Source organism: Hydractinia symbiolongicarpus, chromosome 3 (assembly GCF_029227915.1).
Source record: "Hydractinia symbiolongicarpus strain clone_291-10 chromosome 3, HSymV2.1, whole genome shotgun sequence".
NCBI lineage: Eukaryota > Metazoa > Cnidaria > Hydrozoa > Anthoathecata > Hydractiniidae > Hydractinia > Hydractinia symbiolongicarpus.
This window is the reverse complement of record NC_079877.1, coordinates 12349483-12376920: the sequence shown is the minus strand read 5'-3', so window position 1 is coordinate 12376920 and position 27438 is coordinate 12349483. Positions and strand designations below refer to the sequence as shown.

General features: G+C 33.7%; 6 protein-coding genes across 6 annotated transcripts; all 6 read right to left on the bottom strand.

Moving 5' to 3' along the window:
- Positions 1-931: 931 nt before the first annotated feature.
- On the bottom strand, positions 932-3554 carry LOC130636844 (uncharacterized). Its single transcript, XM_057446694.1, has 4 exons — positions 2516-3554; positions 2231-2436; positions 1411-1606; positions 932-1032 (listed from the first exon to the last, which is right to left on the bottom strand). Exons 1-4 carry the CDS (start codon positions 3552-3554, stop codon positions 932-934), a joined length of 1542 nt encoding a protein of 513 aa, XP_057302677.1.
- A 3311-nt stretch (positions 3555-6865) lies between these two features.
- On the bottom strand, positions 6866-7639 carry LOC130636843 (integrase/recombinase xerD homolog). Its single transcript, XM_057446692.1, has one exon. The coding sequence runs from the start codon at positions 7637-7639 to the stop codon at positions 6866-6868; it is 774 nt and encodes a 257-aa protein (XP_057302675.1).
- A 1380-nt stretch (positions 7640-9019) lies between these two features.
- LOC130636842 (uncharacterized) lies at positions 9020-10148 on the bottom strand. Its single transcript, XM_057446691.1, has 2 exons — positions 9837-10148; positions 9020-9778 (listed from the first exon to the last, which is right to left on the bottom strand). Exons 1-2 carry the CDS (start codon positions 10146-10148, stop codon positions 9020-9022), a joined length of 1071 nt encoding a protein of 356 aa, XP_057302674.1.
- A 7061-nt stretch (positions 10149-17209) lies between these two features.
- LOC130635422 (uncharacterized) lies at positions 17210-19619 on the bottom strand. Its single transcript, XM_057444753.1, has 4 exons — positions 19369-19619; positions 19235-19284; positions 18569-18817; positions 17210-17674 (listed from the first exon to the last, which is right to left on the bottom strand). The coding sequence occupies exons 1-4, from the start codon at positions 19386-19388 to the stop codon at positions 17601-17603; spliced, it is 393 nt and encodes a 130-aa protein (XP_057300736.1). The 5' UTR covers positions 19389-19619; the 3' UTR covers positions 17210-17600.
- Positions 19620-21672: 2053 nt separating this feature from the next.
- LOC130635418 (uncharacterized) lies at positions 21673-23977 on the bottom strand. The gene is made up of 4 exons (XM_057444751.1): positions 23725-23977; positions 22853-23253; positions 22571-22730; positions 21673-22015 (listed from the first exon to the last, which is right to left on the bottom strand). Exons 1-4 carry the CDS (start codon positions 23911-23913, stop codon positions 21710-21712), a joined length of 1056 nt encoding a protein of 351 aa, XP_057300734.1. The 5' UTR covers positions 23914-23977; the 3' UTR covers positions 21673-21709.
- LOC130635421 (uncharacterized) lies at positions 23919-25876 on the bottom strand. Its single transcript, XM_057444752.1, has 3 exons — positions 24835-25876; positions 24602-24769; positions 23919-24314 (listed from the first exon to the last, which is right to left on the bottom strand). The coding sequence occupies exons 1-3, from the start codon at positions 25060-25062 to the stop codon at positions 24000-24002; spliced, it is 711 nt and encodes a 236-aa protein (XP_057300735.1). The 5' UTR covers positions 25063-25876; the 3' UTR covers positions 23919-23999.
- Between the last annotated feature and the right edge of the window lie 1562 nt (positions 25877-27438).

Here is a 27438-nt window from a genome sequence, read left to right as displayed (position 1 = left end):
GAAGAAAGCAGACCAGTTACCGCCCAACAAAAGCAAAATTAATATTTTAATTGATTATATATAAATATAATTTTATAAAAAAAATTGTCAAACGATGTTGTAGTCGTTTGCACATATTAACCCATCATTGTCGATTGTTGCCACTAAAATCTTGTTGAGGTGTAATATCGATTTGCCCCAAAAGAACGTAGCAAAATTTTAAGTGCATAATCATGCAAGTGTATTTGCTCTTGTGTGATAAATAATGTATTAAAGCAAATGGAAATAAATACTGTGAAAACTATTCTAGATATTTCCATGTTATTCTATGGTCATTCTTCACCATGACGGGATAACACTTTTAATATAAGTTGAAAAAAAAATTATTGATTTAAGAATAATGACACTACAATTTAGCAAATGTAGAAAAGATTTCATTAAAGAAAAAATTTGATTTGAACGCATTTAAAAGGGAACAAAACACAAAATTTAGGTTTGAATATATTGTAACTAAATCAGTAATGCTCGCCTGGCTTGTGATACATACATAATACAGAATAATGTTAGTTAGAAAAAAATGAATATATTGTCACGTTTTCTAGCTATTTAAAAATCTTAAACAACCCAATTTTAATATTTTAAAAATTTTAAGGGAGCATCCCAAAGTCAGATAGCTAGCTAGCCTTTTTTATTGGTACTCTTTTCAGGCTTCTCTTCAGTTTTATATCAGAGCTTTTCATCCTAGCCAACATTATTTATTTTTGTTTTATCTTTAATAATCTGATTTCTACTCAGCTGGCTAGCTACACCTGGCCTGGGGTTGTGGCTGCTGTGTTAGCTACATCTGGCTAAAAAAATGAAAGTAGCCAAATACGATTGACTACAAAAAACTATTAATCAATAACTCTTATGCCAAATGCAGGTAGATAGATACAACTTTTACTATATATAGCTATCTATAATATAAACTTTGGCGAAAGTCTAAATTTATTAATTCAAGAAGAGAACAATCTCGATTAACCCGTGATACGTAGGTACAATGTTTACAGTTACCTACAATTAATTTAACAACAGGTTTTAGGATGTGTTTTGATTTAAACATATTTCACTTATTTACAAAAAATTGATGAGTGACTGTTTTAGCTGGACGGGCTATTTGTGGCTTTACTTAAAACGAAGTTGCGATCAAGTTTTTTTGGAGAAAGTTGTTACGCCTATACGGATGTGCAACACGGTTCACCTGTACTAAGCGCTCAGCCTGGTGTTAACAACGGATTGTTGCCCGTGTTTTTATTTTTGAAGAGGATATTAAACCTATACAGATGTCCAACACGGTTTTTGCTATGGCGGGGTCACAACAAAAGTACTTGTGGAGTAATAATTATAGTGAGTGCCGTGGTCAATACTGATTTTAGCCACTGTGTTATTTACGTCTTGATCTGCTCGACGTATCTAGTTTTAGCACTTTAGTACAGATGTACAGCTTGTCGCAAATCCATTGGAGAAGAGCTCCACTAGGTTTACGACAGCGATAATGTCCTTCAGACATTGAGCGCTCAACCGCCGGTAAACCATGCCGCGCATCCAATAATTCGAAGAAACCACTTATTGCAAAAAGAGAGTAGCACTTTAAAAAGACATCACTTTATTCGTACAAATATTTGCGTGTACTAATTTTTGTTCATATGGTAAATCGCAAATAAAACATTTTACATGAACTTATTTTTCAATAACATTAACGACAAAACACCCCAGACGTAAATTTCGTGAGGTTTTAAAATTTAGAGAAATCTGCTGTGCGTGGAAATTCATTTTTTTAAAAGAAAAAAAGTTTCGGAAATCAGAAAACCAGTTGTTACGATCACATTGACTTTTACTGAAATTGAAATAAAAAATCGAGGTATTTTTTTACACAAAGGGATATGCGGAGATAGTGTAGTGATAGCGCATTCGAATCGTATTCATAAGGTTCCATTCCCTACTCCGGCGCACCTACGATGTGGCCTTGTCAGCCCATTTGAAGTCATTTACTACGAACGAACCGGGTTTTGTTGTAGGCAAGCAAGTTAGAGCGTCCAATATCTGTCTGTGACTTTAAAAAAATAGTTACAGTCGAAGGGAGAAAATGCCAGTCGCAAGGCGGTTGCGCACTTCTATAAAAGAAAATACACTAAATTGCTGTTTCAATTTTTATTTCCTTAGAAGCAGCGATGCAGTTACAACGGAACAGTGCAATATTTTAAATATTCACCAATGGCTTCAAAATAGCTTGCATTCCCTGTCTGGTGGCTTCGGAAAGAGAAGGCGAGGGAAAACCATTTCGGATAATTTGATAGTACTGTTGATACAGTGTATTCTGCGTTGTTTCAAAAAATTCTTTTACCGGAGGTAGTAAGTATCGAATTCTTTCTGGTTGAAGATCTTTACCCATCACTAATTCCTTACGGAGTTCTTCGCCTACAAAATGAAAAATATAATTAGGTTCCAAGCATCATAAATAAAAATCTGGTTTTAAAAAACAACAGCATTTACTTACTTGAAAGAAATTTTGAAAATCTCATCACAGCTGCTTTATATTCATCATCTTGCTGGTCATATTTGGCTTTATTCAACACTAAAGCATCTGTGTACATTAAAAGGTGATTTTGTTGGCCAAACGGTGGTGCTATAGATCCCAATACTCTTATGTTTTGATAATTTGCTTTCTTGTAAATTATGCTCAATCTCTCAGAGAATCCATAAAAGTACCCGTCTTTTCCATTGACTACATCATCTTCAATGTCAGTTTGATCGATTGCATTGCAATTGTCTTTGAAGTATCCAAAGAATTTTCGAAGCTTTTGAATGGTTTCATTATTCGGGTTGCCAGCCAAAACGTTGTTGATCTCTGCCTGAACACTGGCTGGTCCGAGTATGTCTGCAACGCTGTCGAGATAGATAAAGGGGAGATACCAGCCTGATGAACTGTCTATCTTTCCACCTAGCAATCTTGCACGTTTATTACTGGGTTTGGCTGATATACAAGGTCCATCATAGACCATTGTGTTCTGAGCCTGATCAGCACTTTGAATAAATCGCGTGTAATTTGTTCCATCTAGAGAAACTCCCGCTTGTCCAGAAAGAACGGTTTGGATGATGAAATTGCCACAGGCAAAAGTAGGAAAGCCCAAGTAAGCAGTGTTATGTTTTACTGCATCAACAGTAGCTTGAACAAATCTAGTAACATTGATCTGATCAGAAGCTGCACCAGCTTGTATTTCCACCACCTTTCCAATTAATTCACTTGATCTTACCATGTCCGTCTCAATTATATCAAAACTTCCTGCGCCAGAACCAAGGTAGGTGTTAAGATCGCCATAAGGGTCGTATACACTACTATCAACGACCAGTTGAATTGTTGTACCAGTTCCTAGCGCATCCCACTTTGTCTTAATATAATTTGCATACGATTGCAATTGATTGCCAGCAACATCTGGGATGTAATTGTACAAGCCAATCTTTAAATTTACAGTAGCATTACTGCACGAAGTAAGCGAGAGTAAAACCACGAAAATTATGACGTTACGTGTCGTCATCTTAAAATCCATTAAATGAGGTGCCTCTTCTCTGCTGGTTTGGGCTTTTTATACTTTCTTGACATCCTATTTTTCCTTTGTAATAATCCCGAAAACAGCAAATGGTTTTACAGCGACGTGATCTGTGGAAACAATACTCCGGTAAGGGCGGTGTCGATGCCTTGCAGATAGAATGTTTGATAAATGCTGTGTTCTAATGTACTAATTGTATGCTAGCAGATATAAATGACATTGTATGCGGGCACGTGTATTTGAAAATCGTGACATGTCAGCTGTCACTTTCACGATTACGGAAATGTATTATAATAGGTAAATTCTAAATATGTGTCATTCATGTCTTTATCATTCAAATTACAATAAATATGAAACTACGTGTTATTGTAATTTATTGTAATTTAAGGTAATGTTAATGATTCATACTAAGATAATGCCATCATATTTCTTCGCCATTATCTTTACTGTAAAGCGTTGATTTATAATTGCTTTAGGCTGAAAGCTAGAATTTAGTTGCTGCTGTTTTGCATGAAAGTGTTGGTAGTTTAAATGCGAGACGCCCGAGACTAATAAACGCTCTTCTTCTTTAGTTAACAGGGCGGTTCTGATTTAAGCAATTTTACAGGGATAGAAAGACAAGGATTTATTTTTCAAAACTGAGGGACCACGGTGCCTATATGAAATATATCAGTATATGATTAATTTTAAATAAGTAAAATCTCAAAGTAAGCGAGAATTTACAGAAATGTTCTTTTAAAAGTTCGAATATTGTAGTGTGCTGGCTGACGATTAAAGAGAAAAGAAAGGAAGAAAAATAATATTGTTTATGTCATCATTTTAATTGGCTTAGCAAGTAAAAATTTATATAAAACTGAATTTTTTGATTTTTGATAAACGGTCAATCGTATTGAAAGTTTTGCTATTAAAATAATTCGATATCTGATGGATTTAAAGTGAGTTATCTTTAAGAGATTTAAACTCGCTTTATCTTCTACTGTATTACTTAAATGTGTTCTGTGACAGTTGTGCAATATAGGTACTTTAGTCGAGAGAAGTAGGACATCTTTTTTCAAATATTAAAAAGACAATGAAACCATTTTACGGCTTTCATTTGAATTTTGAAATAGGGAAAATAATGTAACATTTACAAATATAGAACTTTTTATGATTTTTTTTTTGAAAATATATATTATTTATTTTTGGACGCCCTTTTTCAAAGACATTGGGGAAGGGGGCTAGTTTGGTAAGTTAAACAACGCACTAACCCAACGTTATCTGACGCTCTAGAATAAAATATTGGGCCACAATACACCAAATTTAGTTGCTTTCAACTAAGTTTGGTGATTTACTAAACTTACTTTTAAATTTTTATTTTAATATAAAATACATTTAAAGGAATTTCACATATAGTATTCTCTCCAATTAACGGACACTATGATAACGGATATCTATGATTAGCAGGCACTTGGGTCATACGCCGGCCGCTTTCTAGTCAAAGTCTAATAAAAAACTGTCCAGAAAACGGACACTTAATTGGCGGACGCTCTAATCAACGCACAATATTTTTTGCACCAAAGAGCAAATATGGCTTTTTTTCTCTCCGATTAGTCCAAAAAATCAAAAGCAAGCAAAGAAAAAAAGACAAGAATGAATAGTTTCTATTGCCACAACGTTAACAATGCTTGACGAGCTTATAGAAATAAACGATCTCAATAAAGAGAGAAAAGAAACTCTTCATTAAGGGAAGACTAAAGATCGTCAAGATGAACATCAGAAAACAAAAATTAATTAAAGACTTTTAGAATAAAATTTTTAATCATTTATCCATCATTTGGTAATTTTTGTTTGAAAAACTTTAAAGATCTATAAACATTGAAAATTTAGTTCGTTATCATTATGTTAATATTATATTATCATTTGTTATTTTTCCTTTGTGATACAAAAATCGGCTTTATTTTCTAATTTGCGGCTTAAAATGTAAAACTTTCCAAAAGGCGGACACTTTCAATTAGCGGACACTTTGGTCATACACCGACGGTGTCCGCTAATTGGAGAGTATACTGTATTTTTGACATAACAATTCTACCTAACAATGAAATTAAAAATATCCGTTTATTGTATCCTCTTATTTGTTATGCAATTTAGGTCTTATTGTACTAAAAAGATAGTAAAAAATCGAGAAAAATTTTATTGGTTAAAAAAAATAAAGTAAAGTCGGTGAAAAAAGATCAGCATAAAATTTTGCTTATTTTCACAGACGTTTTAGATCGGTAAGGTATCTGACTTCGTAGGCTATATTCTAAAAAATTCTGGGGACGTAAACAAATTTCTTTAGGTAAATTATTGTTTGAAAGTTAAGTACCAGATGTTCAGGGCTGAATCTAGGGTTAGGCAGTCTAAGCATGATTTTTCCCAGTTATTTTCTTATTCACTTTGTTCAACCGAAAATAAGAGCCTTATTGTCTACGTAATCTCTTCAAGACTTAGGACGCTATTCGAGAAATAAAACTTAGTGAGTGGAGTCATTTTCGGTAATACTTCTTAATAGTACCACAATTATTCTTAGCTCGTGTAAGCATTTTAAGACTTGTTACCTTGCTGAGATTATACCTTTGAGTCTTATACCGATTCCAGGATAAAAACTTCCGGTTATCCCGAGCCAAAGGGGATTGACTTCGTCTATTTTTCCAGAAGAAACCGTATAGATAGGTATAAGATTCTATGTCACTCAGCCAATCTTAATATTACTTTCTGAGTAATTTCCTCAACTTACAGGGAGGGTGGGCGGGTCGTCTAACCCGTACGAATAGAATTGACTTGTGAGTAAAAAAGGGTGGGAAAGTTTTATTCAAGCATGTGCTATCAGGCGCATGCGTAACTTGCCTCGATTACTACGAAAATAAGTTACATTATTTTCTTATTCACTTTGTTCAACCGAAAATAAGAGCCTTATTGTCTACGTAATCTCTTCAAGACTTAGGACGCTATTCGAGAAATAAAACTTAGTGAGTGGAGTCATTTTCGGTATTCTGTGCTTAAAAGTAGGGGTGATTTCAAAGTCCTAATGTCTGAGATACAGAGAGTAAAGCACTTATGTTATCCTCAACATACCCGTCTTTTGCCTGGTCTGACTTCCAACGTCCATGTCGTTTGAACAACCGATCATTAACTCCACTGTTAGCCGCTGCAGATGCACCGCCTGAACGAAGGCTGTGTAATCCGAAATTTCTTGGATCTAACCCTATATCCTTAATCACATCTAAAAACATTTCTCTTGCTCTCGTGTACGAGATAGGTTTGTTTGTTTTTCTCAGGGACTATTTATTTCCTGCGGTTATTGCTCGAAATATAAATTTTTCCGAATTTTCAGCAATTTCTGCTTTTACTAAATACTGCTTAAGATTCTTAACGGGACACAAGTCGGAATTATTTTCTGCAATAAACACCGTTGAACCTTTCCTATAAACGTCGGTTTTGCTTTTGCTGATGAAAAGTGTCATGTACGTGTCAAAGAAAATGATGTCAGATCGACTTAAGTTCACAATTTCATTAAATCTTAAGAAGCCACTAAATCCTATCAAGCATATCACTAGTGTTCTTAAATTCTTCAAATCGGCATTTTCACCTCCCAAATAATTAAAAATCGAATTAAGGTGGTCTACTGTTATAGGATCTTTCTTCTTCACTTGTTGCTTCTTTATTCTTTTTGCCGCCTCAAGCATGTTTTTAACGATAGGAGCTTCGCAAGGATCATGACATGAAATGATGTTGTGGTGAAACTTTATGGCATAGAAACAGCTTTCGATTATACTAATAGACGCATCACCTTGAATTAAACTCAACAGAAATAATGCCACCTGGAATTCGTCGGCCGGGAAACATTTTAATGAGTATCGCTCGGCCCAATCTTTCCAAAGGTTAAAATAACAAGTATACTTCTTTAGAGTAGTTGGTTCTCGACATTTGTCCAAAACACTTGGAATTTGATCAGCTAGTACTTTAAGCTCTTTATTCGCATTTCCAGGAGTTTGTTTTTCAACGTAAGATTTGACAAAGTCTAAATTCAGAGGATAAATATAATTATTATGCATTTACACTCATCTTTTAGTACAACACCTGTTTTTTGCAATTCTGCTAACCTACTTTGTTAACCTAAGCAATCCTGCTAATTTTATTACGTTTTGCACAACCGGCAACATATAATTCTAATACAGTCGCTTCAATGCCCAGTAGACATCTGCAATCCTGCTGATTCTACCTTCCTTAAAATAGTGGGTTAAGCTACCCAAAGTTTATATCCAGTAGCCATCTGCACTCCTGCTAATGCTACCTTCCTCTTAAACTGGGGCTTGACTACCCGTCTGTTTACACTTTTCACGATTGTGTTTCCACAGCAGTAGGGATCTGCAATCCTGCTGACCTACATATTTCGTAACAATTCATAATGTAAGATTTTGTATCCGTCATAAAATTACTGTCTCGGTTTTACGAAAATGCTATTCTTAGCGCAATCATTGGGCTTTTAAAAGCAGCAGAGCCAATAAGCGCATCACGGTTATTTCCCAATCTAACATATTCGCTAGTGTTTTTAAAAACACGGTATTCTTTCACAAACGTCTTAAATTTCGAATCTGAGTTGATTAATAATGGCCAGAATTTTGCAGATTTCCAGTATGGAACAACTAGCACACCTATGGCTTTCGACGCCTCCATGTGACTTAAAGTTCTGCTCACTAATGACGTAGGCGGGACTAAGTAATTATTTTCATTTCCCCACGCGACAGTGAACGCATTGACGATCGCTGCTCTGGGACACCAAAATCGTGAATTAAATATTGGCGTTTTCGCATTCTCGTGGTCTGCAAATCGGTCAATTGTCAGGGGGCCCCATAATCTGTTCAGTGTATTGAAACACTTTTCTGTAGTTTGCCAATCATCGTAGTCAAAATATTTACTTATTTTATCTGCCAAACGATTTTCTTTTCTAGGTATCCATGATATATTGATATCGATAGAATAATCAAAACCGATTTTGAAAATACGTTCAGCTATTTCTTGTAGCTGGGATTTTGCACTACCTGATTTTGTTATTATAGTAGCTGCAAAATTGTCCGATTTCCAATTTATAATTTTTCCTTTTAATATGGTTTTGAATGTTTCTAATGTGAACAGAATTGCATATAATTCCCGCCATGTGGAACTAAAGTTTTTCTCATGAACTTTAAAATTCTTAAAACAGGTGTATGTTTTGCTGTCCGTTCTTAGGTGCGCTCCTATAGCGTAATCACTAGCGTCCGAATAAACATCAATTTTTGGAATTCTGTAGGGAATGATTTCTCTTTTGTTAAACATTTCAAAATTATCACCTTCAAATTTCCAAGAAAATCCAAGATAAGTTTGATGTTCTTCAAATATATTAATATGGTGATAACCTTGCTTCAGATCAAACTGAAACATGAAGCTATCCCTCTTTAAGTATCTTCCATGACTCTCCAGTCATCAAATTTTACTTTGTCTTTATATATATGCTTATTTACATGTCTTAAATCCAAGATAAGGCGTTTTTTACCATTACCTTGAGTAGAAACGGATAATGGGTTTACCACGTGAGGAGTGAATGCAGTTTCCCGAATCCTTCCACTCTCAAGCAGTTCTTTTATTGAAGCAGTAACGAATTCTTTTTCCATGAGAGCTGATCTATTATTTTCAAAATGCGCTTTTTCCGGGGTTGAGAAAAATGGAATTTTATAGCCATGTTTTAGGATATCTATAATTGTTCTGTTCGCTTTTATGGATTCCCAAAAGGGAATTTTGTTTTTTAAATTGCCTTTTACACTTTCAAATTTATTATTGGATTTTGATTTACATGTTTTAGACGAAATTAAAGGAAATATTAACTTATCTTTAAATGTACTTTTATCTTTTAGCTTCGGGGCAGTATTTTCGCCAGTGTCCGTTTTTTCCGCAGCTGAAGCAAGTTCCTGTTGGCTTGAAGCTAGTCGCACTGGGGTGAACAACTCGTCTGAAGTCTGATTCAGCATTCCGAAACTGGATTTTATCTGGAGCTTTGGAGATTGTTGACGATACATCCGAAAACTTTGATTTTCTGGTGCGATTAAATGTGTTTTGCTTTTTTCTGATGGCACGATTTTCAGCAGCTTTAATTTTTCGCTCGTCTGCGGAGTCGCTAGCCAGGTCATCTGAGATGTATTCGTCGACGGTACTCCACCCTACAATAGATCTGTCAGCAATTTTAATTAATTTGTTCCTTTTTTCAATATTCGAAACTATCTCCTGTAACATTTTTGTAGATCTGTGCTTTGAGCCTTGTCTTATCAGATCTCCCAACGTCTCAAGGTCACGTCGAATAGATTCATTAAACTCGTATTGTTTTTTGTTCCCCTTAAACTTAAAAGAAAGTTCTGGTTCCTTTTTGAATTTCTTTGCTAGTTTGTGATTATCCTTTTCAAACTTTGTTTGGATATCTTCAAACTTTTTGTCAAAATAATTTTTAATACTAGAAAGAGAAAGACTTTCCTGAGCAGATCTGTCTTCTCTCCGTCTTTTCTGACCTCTTGATACACTTTCGCCACTAGACATGATTTCTTCTCTGTGAATCGTCTAACCCGTACGAATAGAATTGACTTGTGAGTAAAAAAGGGTGGGAAAGTTTTATTCAAGCATGTGCTATCAGGCGCATGCGTAACTTGCCTCGATTACTACGAAAATAAGTTACAATAATAAAATAAGCCATAGATAGAATAATTTGTAAAAAAGCAGAAATATTTTTGTAAATTGGTTTTGGTATCCGCCGATTTCGACTTTCGATGCAGCGTTTTATGGATTAATTCATTGATATTGCTTATATAGCAAGCAAACCCGGCGCGATCTCAGGTAAAATGTCGATTCGCCTAAAACGTCCGCGGGTTTTAAAGTTCCGAATGAATTTAAAACACAGATTGAAAAAAAACGAGATCCAGCTGGAGGGATCACTTCAAATGGCTAGAATAAATCAAAGCAATTGTATGATAACTAAGTTAAATGAAGAAACATTGAAGATACATAATCATTGATTGATTGCTTGACAAAAATATCCCCAATTATTTAAATTTGATGTTTCATTCAAATCATTAATAACAATTCTTGTTTTCCTAACATCAACTGTGATAATTCTTAGTTCCTGACCTCCCATGTGTTGTATTACAAAGAGGAAAAGATTTTTATGACACGTGCTTGCTATGTGAATGTATTACTGATCTTAATGATATATTTTCTTAGCTCTTTATAGTAAAATTAGCAATCTATTTGCTCTTTTTAATGTTTTAAAATAGCAGTTACAATGGACTGACAATCCAACACGAAACAAAATTTCATTTTAAATATGTGAAATACAAAAAAATAACTAAAATAGATTTATATCCTATTTAAATATATAGATAGTTACATATCTAATATCTAATAGTCTTACAACCACAATGTATAATTTTAGGCTGTAGTAAAAAATCCTTCCTACAAAAAATAATTAAAATCGCCTATTAACGAGACATCAATAATTCACCCTACTTTATATCCATAAGCTATGTACAAAAAATCAAAAGCAATTTTTTGCCACGCTAAAAATCAAATTACTTTTCACCAGCGAGAGTGGAAAAGCAATTTATACCTGCTGACGTCAGCAGTGCAGATACAAAAAAATGTTGGCGAAATTTAGTTTACTCTTTGCCTGCAATGAGGTTAAAACTCTGATCAAAATAATGTATAGGATTATATGTTTTCGACGATCACCTAAGGAGATATAAAGGTTTAAAACTTTTGCTGACATCAGCAGAGACCTCATCGTATAGATCTTGAAACGTTGATTAGGAAATGTATTCATGTATCTTTGACAAACGGTTGCAGAGATATTGGGGTTTAAAGGTTTTTGATGACGTCATCAACCGGTCCATTCCGCAACGGATTCGGGGACCCAGGGTTAGGTAACTTACCCAAATTGGCCCCAGATTTATTTACGGCTCGTACTTTCTTCCCCAAAGCTTGACGTTGAACAGAACATTCATACAAGCAATTTTTCACAGTACGAAGATGTTCGGCAAAATAATCATAGCGGTGTTCATCCTTTTTATTAAAAAGGGCGGAATTGGTAGTGAACGATAAGAAAGTAAAAAAGTGACATACTTTTTTCAAATTTATAAAATCTACGGGTTTTTGCCTTTGGTAACATTTTAAATGGTGATCAATTGCGATACACTTGTCCCGAGATTTAAAGTAGGAGCCTAAAAGTTTACGCCTCTTCGCCTACGGCTAATTTAAATTTTTTGTAAGGTAACAAAATTCAAATCGTTTTACATGAATTGAAACGAATTAAGATGAACAGATGGTTTTAGATGAGCTACTTTTATATTTTTTTGCGCTATAAAAATCTGTTTGTTTTTGTTTATTTTATGGTGCCTTTTAAATTATGGCTTTCCAAACCAGTTAGTGTAGCTCAATACAAAACCTTGTTTAATGAGCGGTCAAAAAATCAAATCTTAAAATTTTCTATTACCGGTTTTTTGTAACATTCAAGGAAAAACCGTTTGATACTCACAGAATACTTTTCAAAATTGTTTTGTCGAATAAAACTAGTCTTTATGAAATTGATAGATTATGACTAAGAATAATAATAAAGATATTTTAAATTATATGGAGAAACATTTTTAAAATATTGAAAGTGTGTTGAAGCGTAATAACTACTTTATCAAATTAACCTCGCATCCAGTTGATACCTTTTTTTGGTTTATGTAGGTGAATCACCAACCTTGTCCCCAGGGCTTTTTGCCTTTTTAACATTAAGGCGGGCGGCGAAATTACCCCTGGTACAGGCTGGTGAGTTCTGTAATGCGATTGGCTTACATCGGACATAAATAATTTATTCGCGCGTCATAATGTATGCAACATTTTGTTATAAAGATGGCGGATTTTGTTAGAAATATAAAAGATTATAAAAAATGTTAAAAAAGATTGACTAAAAAAGGGTGAGCTAAACAGTAAATATTCTTATGAAAGATGTTATTTTGGCAGATTTCTATTGTTGACATTTTGAATGATAATTCTTTAAACTCATTAAAAACATCACTTCGGCAGTTTAGCTGGATGAGAAAATACATGTAGCTAACTAATCTTGCTACATAGGCAGGCATAATAAGCCGTTACTAAAAAACAAAAATATTTTTTTATTTATTTTTAAAAAAAACAAGTGGTCTTCCACAAATATAGTATTAGTCAGATCAGTTAAAATTTGTCTTCCAATTATGAACAACTGATGCGACTGCTTAGCAAGCAAAGACGTCATATTTGTGCAAAATTTAGACACACCAGTCATAGGTAGAAAATTTCAGGTTTCGAAACTATTTTAAGTTATTATATATAGACAAGGTCCTAAAATTTGAAATACTATGTAAAAAGTGTGGTATTAGATTTGTTACGATGAGTTACAACACGTGAGCAGTCGTAAAAAAGGACTAATTTGGGTGCTACGTAAGTAATAGTAGCTTAATCTCTCTCTTGGGTCAAGCATCAAATTGCTAATGCCTTTCTGAATACAAATTTCTTAGCTAATTATTTTTAGCGCCTAGCACCTTTCTTTTATCAACACATTTCTAGAAATGTGAACCAGAACTTGAAACTTCGGATCACGTTATATTTCTGTTGAAGCGTAGTATATATTGCTTCTAGGAAACCGTAGTTCAACTGGGAAAGTTGCTAGCTGGGGAAAGTGAACGGAAGGGATCATATCGTAGCGTAGATATAAGGACTGAAGGGTGCTAAGCATCATGTTAATTTTGATTCAATTTTAAACGTGATATTTTCAACTGGGTTGCTTATAAAAATTTTTCAGCAAACAATTATAAGACATTGACATTGAAAACATATTTCATAGCCAGTTATTTAAGCTAGCTTTAATTTTGTTTACTTATTAAACATAAAACTAGCTACATGCCACAATCTAAGAGTTAGCTAGGTTGTCTTGTATCAGTACATCCTATCAAAATCAGCTTAATCTAAACACACGGTACCACATATTATTGATAATTGATAAATAATGCTTCTTAAAAGATTTTATCACTATAAAATTTTGTTTCGGGGTAAATAAATAATAACTTGGTTTAAAATAAAACTTTCTAAAGTCGAGCGTTAAAAAAAATAAACAATTAGAAGACATCGTCTTCGCCATGTGTGAAGACCTCCATCAAATTGCTTTTACTAGCTGCAGAAACTGTAACAGCAAGACAAATCATTAATTATTTATAGTAACCTACTATATGGGTTTTAAAAAGCAGCCTGTACCAGGATCTTCTTTAGCCGTCAAGTAAGCGCTAGCGGCCCTTAGGCAACAAACCCTGGGGACAAGGATGGGTGAATCATATATTGTTGACAATGATACTTTAATTTAAAAGAAGCATGCAATAATAGAAGGATAAGACCCCGTCATCTCTAACTTTGAAGGTGGAACTGGACATTATGATACGCTTTGGCGATGACAATGAACACATTTTCTTATTAGGGTATTTAACGTTTATGAAAAATCAATCCTGCAAGTTCCGTTTGTTTATATGTAAAACATTGTTATATTTAGACAAAGCGCGACTATCCCGGGGCTGTCGTGTTTTTATTTGTCACAAGGGAAGAGTGAATTGTCATAAAAGATTTTAATGTTCTGGAATACTAAATAAACTAGAATTTAGAATGATAAATTATTTAGGACAAGTTTTATTCAGAGTTAAGAGGAAGTTAAAAATTTTAAAAAAGTAGAAGAATTAATAATAATTTCTATTTTAAATGTTGTGATTTGATAAATAGATGCGAATGTTATTAATTTTTTTTTTCGCTTGGCCTATTTTTAAAAAGACATATCAGCCATTTTGAACTGAAATATTGTTTGATTCACTAATTAATTACGAAATATTATATTATTAGCATACCGCTTGTTTTTCGACCAATAAAAATAACTGAAACTGACACCTGCCAGAATTTAAAAAATACCCCGTGAATAGGTTTGCAACTGATCGCATCACTGATGATTTTAATAGAAACAAAAAAAAATCCAATCTCTTTCATTATGTTTCCATCCATGTTGTTGGGATAACTCAACCTCGTCCCAGGGCATTTTGTATATTTTCTGACCCTCCCCGGCAGCGATACTGGAGGAGGCTTCGTCCAGGTGACCCTCAAATGCACAGTTTTTCTGGGTGTGATATTTAATAAGATTTGTCTCAATAAACCAAAGTTATATATATAACAATACAGACGCGTGATTTTATTCCTCTTATACCAGCGCAGTAGAAATATACAAACAAGTTATTTAGGCTGCTATTTGCTGGAAATTCAAGCAGTTTAATTCTGTGTAATTTACTGAATTGGTTGGTTAAAAACTTGTATATAGGGGAAACTTGAAATTTGGTTCTTTAAAATGCAAAAATAGCTAGCCACTTCAAATATTCATGTGAGTCTAGGTGTGTAAGTGAAGGTAGCTAAGCAGAAATTTAACTTCATATTAACATTTTTTATATATTTCATTCATTTTGGCTGAACTTTAGAATTCGTATTTTCTGTAAGTTTATATATGTGCCTGCATTGCTGCAGCTTTTTTACGATAATAAAGATTTTGCTACATGAAATTGCTTCCTTATTATTATTTTTCACAAAAGGTCATTAGAAGATAAAGACGTTTAATTTTTTTGCTTATTCTCTGCATTAAAAAGAGCCTTCTTAATTCACAATAGTTTTTCCTTCCTTTTCTTAATTCTCAATAGATGAATTCTATTGTTTACATTTCTAGCGGTAAGCTCTTTCAGCTTTGGCATTTGCATGGCAGGAAAATAGATGGGTGCTAGGTGAAGCAAAGTTATTATCAGTCCATTTCGTCACACGAAGGCATTTTTAGGACTTTAAACGAATTCAAATAAATCAGAAGGCATCAATCTACGCTGGTTAATAGTTTATAACCTTGACGATGTTTAGACTTATTTTGTGAATTTTTATGCTCACTGACTTGTAATTAGTATTAAAAGTCTTGAGATAATATATCACAGTGGTGAGCTATTTAATATCTACCACTTTTAGTGAATCCTAAATTTAACTATCTGCCAGGTTAAGCGCTCAACCATGGTGTAACTTAAAATATGATTACGTTTGATTTGTCTAAAATTTTGCCATGTGTCCAGACCTAGCAAAAATCTTTCTACCGTTTTCATTATTTGCTCAAAAATTAAAGTTTTTTACTTCTTCTTAAATCGCTTGTGTATTATTTTTTACCTCGTGCAAAATTATCTTTTATCAGATTGGTCTAAAAGTACTCCATAAAAACTTTCAAGTAAATAACTTTGTTTAATTTTTATTGAATTAAAAGTGCATGCAATGATCAAAAAACCTACTGAATTTTTAATTCTTTTTATGGTAACCAAAACATATAAGTAACAAAACATTCTTGCTAACCACAACCTGATATGAATAAGTTGAAACATGTGATAGCTATATATATATATAGCTACATTTTATAGAAAAAAAGGATTTTTTTTATTTATTGAAATTTGCCAGCTATTGAAATATTTCAATGTAATCAGTATCAATTTATGATGTATTTTCTTGTACTTTCATTGCCTATTTATTGCTTTGTATTAGATTTTTCACTTCGAAAAAACATGATACAGCTCCTCCGCCATTTTAATACGAACAGCTTTCTTCTGGCGCCGCCTCGCCAAAATATTTTTTATATCGCAATATTTATGTGACACAACGGCGCCAATCAGGTTTCGTATCGGACCAGCCATCTCCAGGGTTATGTTCGTTCCGATATAAAAAAGAGAAAACAGGCGCTGGGAACGAGGTTGGGAATAAAACAGTTTGGATAACACAAGCGACCAAGAATGACGTAATTATATATTTCATTATGAATTTCAACCCCTAAAATGGTAAACTCCAGATGTTACTACAAAAAAAATGGGACACCACCTCCCTCCTAAATAAGACTAAATTTAGAGCGGTTGGCTTTCAACTTTTGCGCAAAGTCGAGAAATATTGCATTTGTTGCTTAAATTTCGCGCGTTAAACATGGCCTGATTTTACTGACAAACAGACAAACTAATAAAAGCATATTTTTAAACTTTATGATGACCATCTTCAATACGTTATTCACTTACCGCAAAAGAAGTAAAGAAATGTGACATCAAAAAGAGCAAAAATGGTCTCTTTTAATAAGAATAAGTGCTACACAGCTATATACATGCTACATACATAGAAATATATATAATATTAATTCTTGTTCTTTCTCTCCAGGGATGGCGACGTAAGGTAAATGAAGGGAATGTAAAATGCGACGACTATGAAAGAAGTGATTGGACATAAATTTTCTGACGTCATAACTTTTACACAAAACAAATCTTTGTTGGAAGTTTTATAAAGAAAATCTCCAAAATTTCCCAACTTCCGACAAAATGCTAAAAAAACTCACTATTGTTTTAATAATGAGAATAAAATTTGCCACATCTTCTGGCAATATGGGAAAGACATAATCTTAAAATCTCTAGCCTATACCTCGTCTGGACGGATGTGACAAAATTATCCCCATTAACCCCCCTCCCTCCCCTCCCGCCGCCGCTCTACCAATAAAAAGAAGGGTTAAAGTGAATTAATAAAATTAGCGATATATACAATACGGGAAAGATGATCAATTCAAAATTATGCATATTTCCCCGGGGAATGCGTATAAGGTTTAAGGCTATTGTAATCTCTCACAAAAATCAATTTATATGCATAATTACATACATAAAAACATATATACTTAAACAAAACAAATACAAAGCTATTTTTACGCATCCCTTTTAAATAAAAATTACATATATAACTGTAAAAAAAACACTACAGTGGTATTTACAAAAAAAGTGACGTAAATTTATAACCATTTTTGCATGTATATCGTGAGGTGAATGTTTTGGAATGTCCCTATAAACACGCGGATAAGCAAAAAACTTAAAATAGTGATCACTCGTAATTCATTTTATTCAGCACACAGTTCTACAATCTCCATCTTGCTCGCAGCACCCAATCGTGTCCACTTGTTCGGCGGTAAAACAGACCATGGTCTGTACCTGCAACAACAAAAAAGGTGCAACTGATTAAAGCAACAATAAAGAAGCTATCTTTAACGTGTCTCAACGCCTCTGTCAAGTGGTAAAATTTGTGTCACAGGAAGAAAAGTTAATTAATTCAACTGCCTCAGTTTCATAAGCGGTATACAGAATTGTTCCTTTTTAACCTTATTTTGTCGAAATAATTTTATCGAAATAGCGCCTCGTCTTATGACTTACAACCGTTAGGGAAGTTCTGGGGGTTGGGCATTTCCTTCCTTGATAAATCACTTATCTCCTCCTAGACCGGGTTAAAGCTACCGTGACACGAAGAAGATTTTGACAGGGAATAGTTATTACCATCTCCTAAAAATACTATTTTGTTTCTTAGTGTCGATTTTTACTTGCTACACAATGTGGTATTCAAAATTAAATCGATTTTTTCGGAAAAAAGCTTATTGGTAACAAAAAATTGAAAATTGAACGACATATTTCGCTTGGAAAAAAAATCGTGTCTAACCGGTGTTTGCTTCGAGTAAATAAAGGATACTGTAGATAAAGTAAAAACATTATTGATTGTTTCACATTGCAGATTGTAATGTAATGAAAATTTCTATGATCCAGTTGATGAAAACATGCACGAGTCGTATTTATATTATTGAAGTATATAATTTTTCTCAGGCTCAGATTAAAAGCGCACTTGCTAAATATTGAGAAATTTAAAAAAAAACTTCATTTAAGATTTGTCGATTTTCTGCTAAAACAGCACTATAAAGATAAAAAACGGGATACCAACCCAGTAAATGTTTTGGAAATCTCTTTTAAAGTTAGGAAACATCCAGAGTGAACTTAATTAATGTTTCTTACTAAGCAATCTGTAGATACGAAAAATATACGAAAAAGGAGAAGCCTTACCGGTCCACTGTTTTCCAGAGATCAGTTGTTTAGTGTACTGGGCAGGTGGCAAATGCCTTGCCTTAATCCCTTCTGCATTTTCAACATTTTTGAATTGAAAATTATTCATTGGAAAAGCGTTGTCAGTTACTGGGTACCACTCATCTTCTGTGCTGTTATGTTTCATATACGTGATCTGATTGCGCGCTATTGCATACAAAACACGACTATTATCATGTCCCAGCACACACCCGATTCTGCTGTCCAACCCTATACAAAATGTTATACTTAATTAGTATTTACATAATCAAATTAACAGTGTACTTGGTGACGACTTTTTTGCTCCATTTCTCATCTTTGCCCGAGAATTAGCTGAGAGACAGTGAAGCCAGTCAAACAACTGTTCGAATAAAATCATTTGTATCTATTGGAAAATTGACTCCTACGGGAAAGTTGTTCTCTGCTCGATGCAGCTGCAAGACACTTTGGAATTAATAAAAAGAACTTTCAAAAAACAATTGGAAAATAAACTGATTTAAAAGGAGGCCGTGAAATTTCATTTCATAAAAAAAATAAGCGGCGGCTTAAAAAGTCGTTTCAAGTGCCCACATAAGCCACCGATAGATATTTTAATTTGGCTATGCCACTTACCAATCAAAAAGGGCTTTTAACACTTAAATTACTTACGTATCCATCCTGCACCATCATCATCTGTGAAGTAACATGCTGGTATTTGACTAAAACGAAAAATAAATAGTTACTTTGTATTTTAATTCATACTAATGATAAATATGGCGGAAAAATGTTGAGAAATGACTGACCTTGTTACATGCTGACTCATGCAGACATAGACAAACCCAGATGTATTATCAATGTAAAAGCCTCTTCCATAAAAATCTGAAATAAAAAAAAACCATCTATAGGTAAAAATAGTGGAATTTACTAGAAACGAAAACAGTTCTAATCTTAAAGCGGACCTACTCTAAAGCGGACACCTCCTATAGACGGACAGAAAAATTTTCCCGGACGATTTCCTATACCCTCGTAACATTAAACATTTCGTTCGTTAACTTGGGACCAAGGATATATTTTCTTATTAGGTTATTTTTCTTTATTACAACTCTCTTTCCAGGTCCTGCAGGATTTTTACTCTCAGATTTTACCTCCATCAATCGGACAATAAATAATTCTTCTATCCTACTACCTGAAATGTCCAAAAAACGTCTCTGTTTAGCAAAATTTTATTTCTTCAGACCAAATTGTTTTACAGAGGGGCAACACCTCTCTAAATTGGAAAAAATCTCTGGTCCCTTAAGTCTCCTCTTTAAAGAGGTTCTACTGTACTTTTTTTCGTCATGGTTACCTGGAGGACATAAGATTTGGAAATCGTTTAAGCATTTATGGTTAGAGGGCAGCAAAGCCATTGTTGGTTTTTGACTGTAGTGACTTACACGAAAGTCGAGCTAACGGGGTTGGAAAGTTTTAAACACCGAGAGCAAAAATAACATCTTAAATCATCTTTAATATTGGGCATACAAGTTTAACTGAAATGATAAAAGTTCTCAGTATATATTGAATGCCCAAAATTTATTCGCTATAAGCAGTTACCTTGCTTTTAACTCAAGTTTCCTAATAAATAAACCTCAAAATTTTGGAACTAACTAACTAGCATACTACGAAGTTTCGCATAGAAATATACAAGTTTATTGCACATAAAGCCAGTCGAAGCAGCAAGAACCACTTTACAAGCTTTTTAGCGGTATTAATTACCTTTTTAAAGCTTGTAAAATTTTTTAACAAATACAGCTCCCCATGTTGTCTCTGTGCCATCGTTAAAACATTTACTTCACGATTTTCGATTTACAATGTATTATCTATAGCTATGTTGTGGACACAACAAATGCGATATGTAGAGAACAGACGAACACGTGGATATTTTCACAGGCTACCAACTAGTCTACAATTTAGTGCAATTAATTGTTTTAGAGATAAAAAGAACAAATTCTCTGGTAAAGCTTGGATATTTCCTCATGCATGTGGCTGACCTAGCAGTTAAGTAACAACTTCCTCAAACAATAAAGCTAACATGAAAAAGCGTTTTCACGTTTTAAGGAAAAGGTTTCCATTGTTAGAACTTGTATTGAATTTGCTTTATGTATGTTATTGCTTTTTGTTAACCTTCTAGATTTTTCAAGCGGGCAACACGGGTTTTTAGGCATTCTGATTGGTTTAGCTCTCTTGACGACGGGCCGATGTTTTGCGGTTTTGTCCGTCGTCAAGAAAAATGGTAGCTAAATATGTAAACAAGCACGAAAAAAATATTTAAGAAGCATTGGAAATGATTATATATCTAACACCTACAATACATTAATCGATAAAAACATTTTCATAGAATAGAAACAAAACAATGTCAAGTTTAACAGTTAAAATAACCAGATTCACCAACATTTCGTCTGGATGCTTCTTCAACATGGGAAGGTAACTAGCTACATTGTCCATAAAAAAACAATGATCTGATATCCAACAACGGAAATCATAAAAAATACATCTCTCATTTTCAGATTCGTTCCTTTAGCTTTGTGGTTGCCGAGTCAATAAAAAACTCGTTGAAGTCCATGTTATTATTGGCTAGCTAGCTAGTTAAAAAATTACTTCAACATTCGTTGTAACTATATTTTAGCTGCGCATTCAACTTTACACAATATTCTGTACGTGTCTAACATCGTAATGTTTTGTTTACAAAGTTTTATTCTATAGGGACTTTCGAATTCCAAATAGAATGTCTGTTTTTAGACAGGGCTGTTTCGAATTTTGACCTCGAGTGTTAACAAAAGTAGTGTAACAAAAGTAGTGAATTGTATTACTATAAGAACACTAAACTAAAATTCTTATTTTATATTTTTATCTAACTTAGACAGTTAAAAAATAAAATAATAACCGATCACCATGTGCTGTACCGAAAATATCGCCCTCAGTCATTGCACCGACCTTGCAAGCTCGGTCGGCACTTAGACCTCGGGCGATATTTTGCCGTACAGCCTGGGGTAATCGGTTGTTATTGTATTAGTAATATTTAAATTATTTTTTTCTGATTACAAATTACCAATGTGTTACAACTCCCTTCTTATAAAGACGACTTCAAACAAGCCCTCGTCCCCACAATCATTTCTGAAAAGGGTTGTGGGCATGTAAATAAGGTCTACGATGATAAAAAAGAAGTAGAAGTGAGTGAACAATCTTACTAGGTTTTGCTTTTACTGATCTTCCAATGATCGGTGGACTTTCCGGTACTTCAACTGAAAGCTTCACAGATTTCCAGTACCGCCATTTTTTCGTGTTTTCAACATCAGTATATTGCAATCGAATAGGCACGACAAAATCCACCTCGCCAGTTTGAGGAGATTTCTTCTTTCTCAATATTGCGGTAATTGAGTTTGAAATCTCCGAGGTGAAAAAAAGTTTCTTTACCTGATAAGAAATGGTGAGACGCAGATAAAAGAAGTTTGTTTCTGAAGCAGGTGACACTTTTGCAGTTGGAATTTACAAGAGTTTGAAGTATATATTTAAAAGAAACGCTGAAAACTTACGCTCAATTATTAAAGGCAGCGAAAGAACAACTATCATAGAATACGGTTTGACGCGAATGTAACGAAATAAGAAATCATGAGACGTTAATGCGTGTTAACTAAAAAGGGTCAAATTTATATGGGATATATATGGGAATTCTTATGTAAAAATATATATTCCACATTCACTTAATCGAAACTCACTCAACTGTTTTTAATGTCAATAAATAATTCAAATGTTCTTTTTTTTGTAACTTCCACAACTGTATTTTTTTCATTGAATTACAGCTAGATATAATTGTTTTAGCGTTAAGACTATTATATTTGAGTTTCTTTAGCCATAATTGTTCAAGTATTTTATATTTTTGTGAAAGAGAAAACGCGAATAATCTAACGACTTTTATTCGCATATTTGCGTTAAAGTCTCCAAACTAAAATTTTATGCACTAAAAATTACCAGAAAACGTGTGTCTTTTGCTTGTTTCTGCACAGAATTATCACCAGTCCAGTTTACAAACTCCAAGTATGGTGGAAGGTAATATTCCAATGTAACATTATACGCAACCTGATCGGAATGTTCAGTATGATTGATAAACACATTGAACGTATATGTATCTCTAAATTGTATCAGCAAACATTTTACAATTTATTGCCCAGAAAACGGTTGAATATAAAACATGCACAAAATATGTTTTAAATCGTGAATATGTCTACTCTGTTTCAAAAATATTGTACTCACCCATTCTCTGTAAAATCATACTTAAGAAACAACTTTGGACGCCTGTCACTTGATATGTAAGAGTTTATTAAAAACCGGCCAACCCACATCAATCTTGGTTCAGCAATGAGACCTGATGCGATTGAATATGAAGAACTATTTGTCATATTTCTGTTTTCAACCGCAATTACTTCACAACTAAGCTGGATTTGGTTATGCGTTGAATTGGCTGTTGAGGGAGACTCGTTTACTCCAATTCCCAAATTGAGAGCAGCTTGATCTCTTGATGATGTATCGTTTGTTGTGGTAAAAAAGGTCGCAGTTGCAGAATTGTTCAGTCCTTTGATGTTTTTTCCTACGTGTACAACATCAAAAGACAGGATATGCATCACTGGAAGACGGTTGGCTACAGAAGTCACGAGCTAAACACAACATTTAAGTAAATTGGATTTCGTAAATCCCTTGTCAATTTTTACTTGTGAATTGCCACTGTGGGCTTAGGATTTAAGATTTTTCGACGTTGGTTTCATTAGCCTGTACCCATTTCAGAAAAACTTTTTCAAAGTGCTATCCAGTTAGTTTTGCTTGGATATATTAAGTAATAGGTAAAAAAAATGACTTTTTCACAAATGTTTATAGAGTTTTAGATTTTAATACAGTTGGGGATATGTATAGCATTGCTCTAATTAATGCCTGCTATGTGAGCAAGTACGCCGCGTAGATGTCTCCTTATGGACTGACATAAGTGCGTCTGAAGTAGCTGGACTTGCAACCTTATGATTATAAGTCCATTATGCTAAACTAATTAACTTAGTTGCATAGCAGGTTAAGCGGCTTTTTGTTACAATCAGGTTTAAATAAATCGAAAGCAGTAAAAAACAATCCGGCTATACCTCTACTTTTATTGGTGAGCTCATTTTAATGAGTAAAATTGTGATAAACAATGTCCTTTTCATTCCAGAAGTTATGTTTGATTGATCTTTCATCTCATACGTAACCACGGGTGTGCCAGAGGTAAATAAGTCGGCTGTAGTAACTATCGGATCTTGGGCGGTTTTGTTGTTATCGTAAAATAAAGTCATTGTAGTTGAAAGTTTAAGAAGCGGGCTAATGTTACTTTTTAATGTCAACTCTAATTCACCTTGAAATGCATCACCTGTTAGAAAAGTTAAATATTTAGTACAGAACTACTCTTAAAGTATTTAATGTAACGTTTCGTAGGTGTACCTTGTTTTAGTGTGGTGCCTAGATCAACTTTGTACGCTGTTGCATTGATTGAACCAAACGGTGGAATAACACCAGATTGATATACATTTGTAAGAAGAAAATATTTCGTTGAAAAAATTGCTAAAAGATTGTCTGCAACTATTGAATTTGTTGTATAACCAATTTTGTATGTTATATTCACATTGTCACCACTAAATAACCAAGAGGATCTATTTGCAGGTTTTTCCATCATCAAATACAAATCTCGTTCCGCATTCTGACAAAAAAACGCCTCTATATTAATACTTTCTTATTTTGTCCGTCTGTTTAAAATGGTAGTTTATATTATATTCTTTCCGCGAATTTTTTAAGAAATCAAGGTGTCATTAAATTAAAAACAGCATTATAATATAATAATTATAGTAATAACCCCCATCCAGAAAAAATCATTACATCGTGCTAAAAGGCGGAGAAAGATGCAAAAAATTAGTGATGCAAGAAAATATAAGGACCTGCGGGCTTAATGACTGCTAACAAAATATTACTTTAAGATTAACAACTTACTGCCTGAATTATAACAGATTTATTCTTTGCTACTAAAAATATTGGTCCCGCTTGGACACCAAAACCGATATAATGGCTACTTCCTTCCATTAACATTGGGTGAGGATTGACTTTGATAACACACGACACAAGAATAGTTCTTTGAGAAATAGTTGATTCATTTGAAATCTATAATATTAATTCAAAGTGTAGTTACAAGGTTTAAAAAGTAGCGTTTGAAACTTCTTTCTTACCTGTACGTTGCCAAAATCAATTGTAGCTCCTTTGACAATATCTATATTTCCATATCCTTGAATTGAACTATTCTTTACTACTTGACTTCCATTTAACTTTATACCAGAGCCAATGAAGCTTACTGTAACATTGTCTATACTCATGAAAACATAATCTTCATTATCCGTGGTGATTTCAGAGCGCAAAGTAAAGGCAGGTAACAAAGGCAATATGATTTCTATCGTCATAACAAACTGAGCATTAACGCTAACATCTAAAAAATTAAAAAACACGGAACGTAAAATATGTTTAAGGCTTATTCGGTCCGGGATTTATAGGCTTGTCCAATTTGAATCAAACTTACCACACTTATAATACGTCATAAAAGGAACCAAATGGTGCCAATAAATTTTTGTTATGGCAGTCATAGAAAGCTTGAAATTTGGCCGGAATACCACTATTTGCTTAAAATTCAATTACTTTAGATGTAGAGCGAATTTTCACATTCTTTTTAAAGTCTCAAGTTGCCCAAGAATAATAGGACCTCGGATTTATCATGTGTTAAGAATTTAACTCCTTTTATTAAAATAAAGTTGCGTGGGGGCGTATTGAACCTAAACTTTTGACACGCAGGTGCCTAATAAATAAATATGAAAAATCAGTAAGTTTGATAACCTTGCAGCATAGCAAAATAGAGTTTTTATAAAGAAATGAGAGGAAGAACGGAATCCTCCCCTCACCCCCGGACGGAAAAGGGTTAAAGCAAACAGTATTATTAAATTATTTATTTATTTTCGTACGTATCTATGCCTATTCTAATTTTTGTTATCCTTTTCGATATTCTTCTTGATTTTTTTTACATTAACGAAATAGTATTTGAACTTTATAATGGGCGCTCGCCCCTAATAAAATAATAGATCCGCAGTATCTTTGCTTTTTATATAAGCTTACTTTTTCATACATTGTTTATGAATTGTCTAGTTGTCATTGAAGATATGCAATTTCTGTCACCCTTGACTAACTACAGTAGATCAAATGGTTAGAATTTCATTGAAACATGTTTGATTAAAGCTTTTTACATAACTATGTGATTTAACCTTATTTGTGCTGGGGGGGGGGGGGCTGATTCAGCCCCCTCTCCAACTTTATTTAATAACTTTTAGTTACTTTAGTTAACCTTCAAATGTGGTGACTTTTTCTAACTTTTATTTAGCTTTCCAAAAAGATTTTTTGAAATTATGCTAAAGTGTTGCCATGGCAACACTTTTTTATGTTGAGGAAAATTCTAAATAATTTTTTTTTGCTAAGCAATGTTTTTACATGTTTTTAAATGCTTTATACTTTACTTAATTCATCGCAATTATACAACAACTAACGAAATTCAAAATTAGTGCTTTTTTCTTCATGTCACCGAATATTAACACTAAAAAAAGGCTAGCATCATCAATTTTTCTCACCAAATTGTTTATTAATACCTGGACAACACTTGTGGTAAGTTTCAAGTCCAACGGACAACAATTGTAGAAATTATGCAGGGGGTCGAATCAGCCCCCCCCCCATCATTGAGGAGCCCCTAAAAGGCCCATTAGGAATATGGTTAAGGTGTTCAAAACTGGTCGCTAAGTTTAGACAGTTGTTTAAAGTACAAACGTGAATAGAATAATTGAAATGAGCATTGCATATATACTTACTGTTCCCTATAAGTTCTCTGAATTTTATCGATGGAACAGCTGCGCGAACAATCGGAGTTGACTTATAGAATTTAGTTTCATAGTTAAAGTCATAAATGAAGACAGCTTCAATATCTACAATTAAACGGCTGTATGGCTGAACGTTTTCTTTTATCCTAGTTGTAAAATTAGCGTTATATGTCGAACCAGCTTCAATACTAGATTTTATCATGATCCCATCAAAATGTAGATAAACGGGCCAACCTTTTGCATTGCAATCGATTACTTTAAGCAATGAACTGGAGACAGTTAATGTAGCTGAAAGAGTTGCACCCATTGTGATGTTGTACACAAGTTGCATATGAAATTTAACTTCGTCGTTTGTATCAATGTAAGATGAAGGCATATTCAAATATGGAGTGATTGCAACATATATACCATCTGTGACCTATTAATAAAATTATTTGGCTTATCAAAGCAACCTATAAATAGAATAGACCTACAATCCTGGTTAAAATATGTTCAGACAAGACAACGAATTGTGAATTTCGCACATTTTGAACTTGTAAAGTCCACTTGTCAATGTTCAGATCCGACTTAGGCTATCTGGCGAAATCCAATCTTTTAACGGAGAGGCAAACTGTGCACGGCACAGCAGCCAAATTAAAGTTCATGATGACTGTGTTTGTTTTGAAGATCAGATAGACTTATGGAGCAGAGAAAAACACTATTGTTGTTGGTAATAACAGATATTTATTAAGTTTAGAGAAGTTTAAACGAAGGTTACAAGATGCTGTTGCTATTATAGAACGTAAAATATTCTTGTTTATCTCAAGTCAAAGATCTTATTTTTGATTTTAGGAGCTACCTCAGCAGATTTTAGGATTTAGAAATCTATATTTTTTTTCTCTCGCTTGAAATTTATTTTCTGGCTGCCACGAAATAATTTTTTGT

Bases quoted from the DNA above. Each gene is read 5' to 3' on its own strand.
- LOC130636844 (XM_057446694.1), bottom strand. From the start codon at position 3,554: ATGACGACACGTAACGTCATAATTTTCGTGGTTTTACTCTCGCTTACT. The intron at 2,437-2,515 runs GTAAGTAAATGC...TTCATTTTGTAG, and splicing joins ATTTTCAAAATTTCTTTCAA to GCGAAGAACTCCGTAAGGAA. The intron at 1,033-1,410 runs GTAAATAACACA...AATTAATTGTAG, and splicing joins TACGTCGAGCAGATCAAGAC to GTAACTGTAAACATTGTACC.
- LOC130636843 (XM_057446692.1), bottom strand. From the start codon at position 7,639: ATGCATAATAATTATATTTATCCTCTGAATTTAGACTTTGTCAAATCT.
- LOC130636842 (XM_057446691.1), bottom strand. From the start codon at position 10,148: ATGTCTAGTGGCGAAAGTGTATCAAGAGGTCAGAAAAGACGGAGAGAA. The intron at 9,779-9,836 runs GTTTCGAATATT...GATCTATTGTAG, and splicing joins CAAAAATGTTACAGGAGATA to GGTGGAGTACCGTCGACGAA.
- LOC130635422 (XM_057444753.1), bottom strand. From the start codon at position 19,388: ATGAGTCAGCATGTAACAAG. The intron at 19,285-19,368 runs GTCAGTCATTTC...TTTTCGTTTTAG, and splicing joins ATGAGTCAGCATGTAACAAG to TCAAATACCAGCATGTTACT. The intron at 17,675-18,568 runs GTAAGGCTTCTC...TTGTTGTTGCAG, and splicing joins CTCTGGAAAACAGTGGACCG to GTACAGACCATGGTCTGTTT.
- LOC130635418 (XM_057444751.1), bottom strand. From the start codon at position 23,913: ATGACTTTATTTTACGATAACAACAAAACCGCCCAAGATCCGATAGTT. The intron at 23,254-23,724 runs GTATAGCCGGAT...TGTTGTGTTTAG, and splicing joins GCTCACCAATAAAAGTAGAG to CTCGTGACTTCTGTAGCCAA. The intron at 22,731-22,852 runs GTGAGTACAATA...GATACAATTTAG, and splicing joins TATGATTTTACAGAGAATGG to AGATACATATACGTTCAATG.
- LOC130635421 (XM_057444752.1), bottom strand. From the start codon at position 25,062: ATGACGATAGAAATCATATTGCCTTTGTTACCTGCCTTTACTTTGCGC. The intron at 24,770-24,834 runs GTAAGAAAGAAG...TTAATATTATAG, and splicing joins TTGATTTTGGCAACGTACAG to ATTTCAAATGAATCAACTAT. The intron at 24,315-24,601 runs GTAAGTTGTTAA...TTTTTTTGTCAG, and splicing joins AATCTGTTATAATTCAGGCA to AATGCGGAACGAGATTTGTA.